This window comes from Notothenia coriiceps, unplaced genomic scaffold (genome assembly GCF_000735185.1).
Source record: "Notothenia coriiceps isolate Sejong01 unplaced genomic scaffold, NC01 NC01_scaffold00029217, whole genome shotgun sequence".
NCBI classification, from domain to species: Eukaryota; Metazoa; Chordata; class Actinopteri; order Perciformes; family Nototheniidae; genus Notothenia; species Notothenia coriiceps.
Window position 1 is genome coordinate 1 of NW_011361918.1, and position 2463 is coordinate 2463.

The following is a 2463-nucleotide window of genomic DNA, read 5'->3' on the forward strand; positions in this document are numbered from 1 at the left end:
CTGTCGTCTGGTGATCTAACCGCCTTCTGGAAAAGCTTCACAAGTACGTCGGTACGCAAATGCGCTTTGTGACACAAGTGACGGTACGCATTTCAGATTGTTGCCGCGCATGCGTACCAGTTATGTGCACCTACTACAGCAAAAGTATTCTCCGTCGGGACTTCCTGCAACAACACCACGCCGTTATCTTGATTCTGATTGGCCAGCAGACATTATCAAAGATGTTCTATTGAGAAGACGATCACTACGTGACAAAAGTTTTCAAAACCGTTTCTGGTCTTCGGTATTTCCAGACAAGTGGCTACTGAAATCTTACTAACTGCTGTCTGTGAAATTCTCGGCGCGAGTTGGCGGACTTTATTTTGCTTACTTCAACATAATTTTTCATGGTGGGGCTAAGCCATTTCTTGGTATGGGTATAGCCTACCCCAGCCATATCCACGGCGCTGCCACTGGTGGGATGTATGGGGCGGTCCATTCTGCACATGCGTTAAATGCGTTAAATATTTGAACGCAATTAATTCAAAAAATTAATTAACGCCGTTAACACGATAATTTTGACAGCATTAATTTTAATACTGTATTTTAAATTCTATGATCTCAATATTTAGTCTTTTATATAATAAATATTTTTTAAATAATCGTTTTCTTTAAAAATATTAAAGGGATTCTGCAAAGTCCCACTAGAGGGAGCTGACATATTGTAGCCAACAGTTTGAGAAGCAGCAGTGTATTAGAATATGTGAGTGGCAGCTGGGCCTTAGTGGGTAGACACTCAGGCTTGTTACCAGGACAACATGTAGATGTATTTAACGAAGCGCCTATATTTATTAATGTAATGCTTACGGTCCTAATTGTCCTCATCTAGGATGGTGCTTAATCTGTGTGCTATGTAGCTGCTAGGATGGATGCAGAGTAAAGCAGCACAAGGTCCTGGAACCACTCCCTGTTCCAGATGAATAAGATCTCTCTCTTTCTTTCTTTCTTTCTTTCTTTCTTTCTTTCTTTCTTTCTTTCTTTCTTTCTTTCTTTCTTTCTTTCTTTCTTTCTTTCTTCAGGAAAGCACAAGATGTCTGAAGTTGAAAACACAGCAGAGGAGTGTGTGAAAAAGAAAAAAAAGATGGACACTGCCATTAGCACAGGCTACTCCCTCCCTCCCTTTGACCCCACAAGCCCAGTTGGTAAGACCCATGTCTGTATTTATTTACCATGCCTGCCATTATATTTCTACAAAAGTGTTCATCAGCTTTTTGCCTGTGTGTGTTCCCACAGGTATGGAGTTCTTGACCCCAAAGACGGGTTTCTTCTGTAAGGTGTGTAACAGGTTCTTCAACGGAACCAAAGAGGCAGAGATAAACCACTGCAAGACCCTCAAACACTACGAGAGCCTGCAGGTAGGCAACATGCACACACACATACCTGTAGTGGTTTCGTGGTGAGGACCCTCAGGACATATTGCATCCATAGTAATCACAACTAATCCCAACCCTTAGCCTTTCTCTAAACTCAGTCTAATAGAGTGCAGTGATGACGTATGTTTGAAGACCAGACCTGACAGTTAGCATCGCAGGGCTCCTTCAACAAAAAGCTATGAGAGTTCCCCTCTGGGTTCCGGTATATTGCAGAAAATATGCTCTGTGGTGTAAGAGTCGGGAGGAGCTGATAATTTATTCCGGCAAATTACTCAGACCTACTAATTAACCTAACAGAAGTTATTGAGTCTATGTAAGTTTACTGCTTGGCTCAGATCCACCAACGTCAGCGAGATCGCACCTCTATTAACTCCTGAAGAACCAGGTTCAATTAACTGCTGTTTCAATTCAGACAACCCTATTAATCTGTTTAAGCGATCCCGAAGGATTTTGATATCAGTAAATGAGGTGTGGCCCTATACTAAGGGTGAGTGTGGCAGGGTGCAATCTTACCTTTGAAGCAGGAGAGTAGAGCGCAGATGTCTTTTAAGTTGTCCCAGTCCAAAAGGTGGGATCAGTTTATTTGAAGAAAAATAGGTCCTAACGTATACAGGGTTTTCATGCTGTGATCATGTTCTAATATGAAACTTTAAAATTCACAGTTTTACATTTATTACATTAAATTGTAACTTCAGCTGCCGAATTCAGTTGTGATTTTTAAATCTCCCGATCGAATTTAAAGGCATTACCTCAATGACCGGTGATAATAAAAAGCACATTCAAACTTTCATTCACCAAATTAATTAACATAAATTCCATACCTATGTTTTCCGACAGGTGTCGGGAATAACATTCAAAAACCCATACTTATCCGCATGAATTCGGAGGAAGATACCTCACAGGTGGCGGGCCTAATCTTCACAAACACATACCTATCTGACAGGTGGCGGGAATAACATTCAAAAACCCATACCTATCCGCCTGAATTCGGAGGAAGATTCCTCACAGGTGGCGGGCCTAATATTCACAAACACATCAAATATCAAATCAT

General features: G+C 41.2%; 1 protein-coding gene across 1 annotated transcript; it reads left to right on the forward strand.

The window, feature by feature from the left end:
- The first annotated feature begins 1031 nt into the window (after positions 1-1031).
- On the forward strand, positions 1032-2457 carry LOC104958722 (matrin-3-like). The gene is made up of 2 exons (XM_010786496.1): positions 1032-1181; positions 1273-2457. The coding sequence occupies exons 1-2, from the start codon at positions 1070-1072 to the stop codon at positions 1437-1439; spliced, it is 279 nt and encodes a 92-aa protein (XP_010784798.1). The 5' UTR covers positions 1032-1069; the 3' UTR covers positions 1440-2457.
- Positions 2458-2463: the final 6 nt, after the last annotated feature.

What these genes read in the sequence shown, in the direction of transcription:
- LOC104958722 (XM_010786496.1), top strand. Translation starts at nt 1,070, where the DNA reads ATGTCTGAAGTTGAAAACACAGCAGAGGAGTGTGTGAAAAAGAAAAAA. An exon ending in TGACCCCACAAGCCCAGTTG is followed by an intron (nt 1,182 to 1,272) that starts GTAAGACCCATG and finishes GTGTTCCCACAG; the next exon opens with GTATGGAGTTCTTGACCCCA.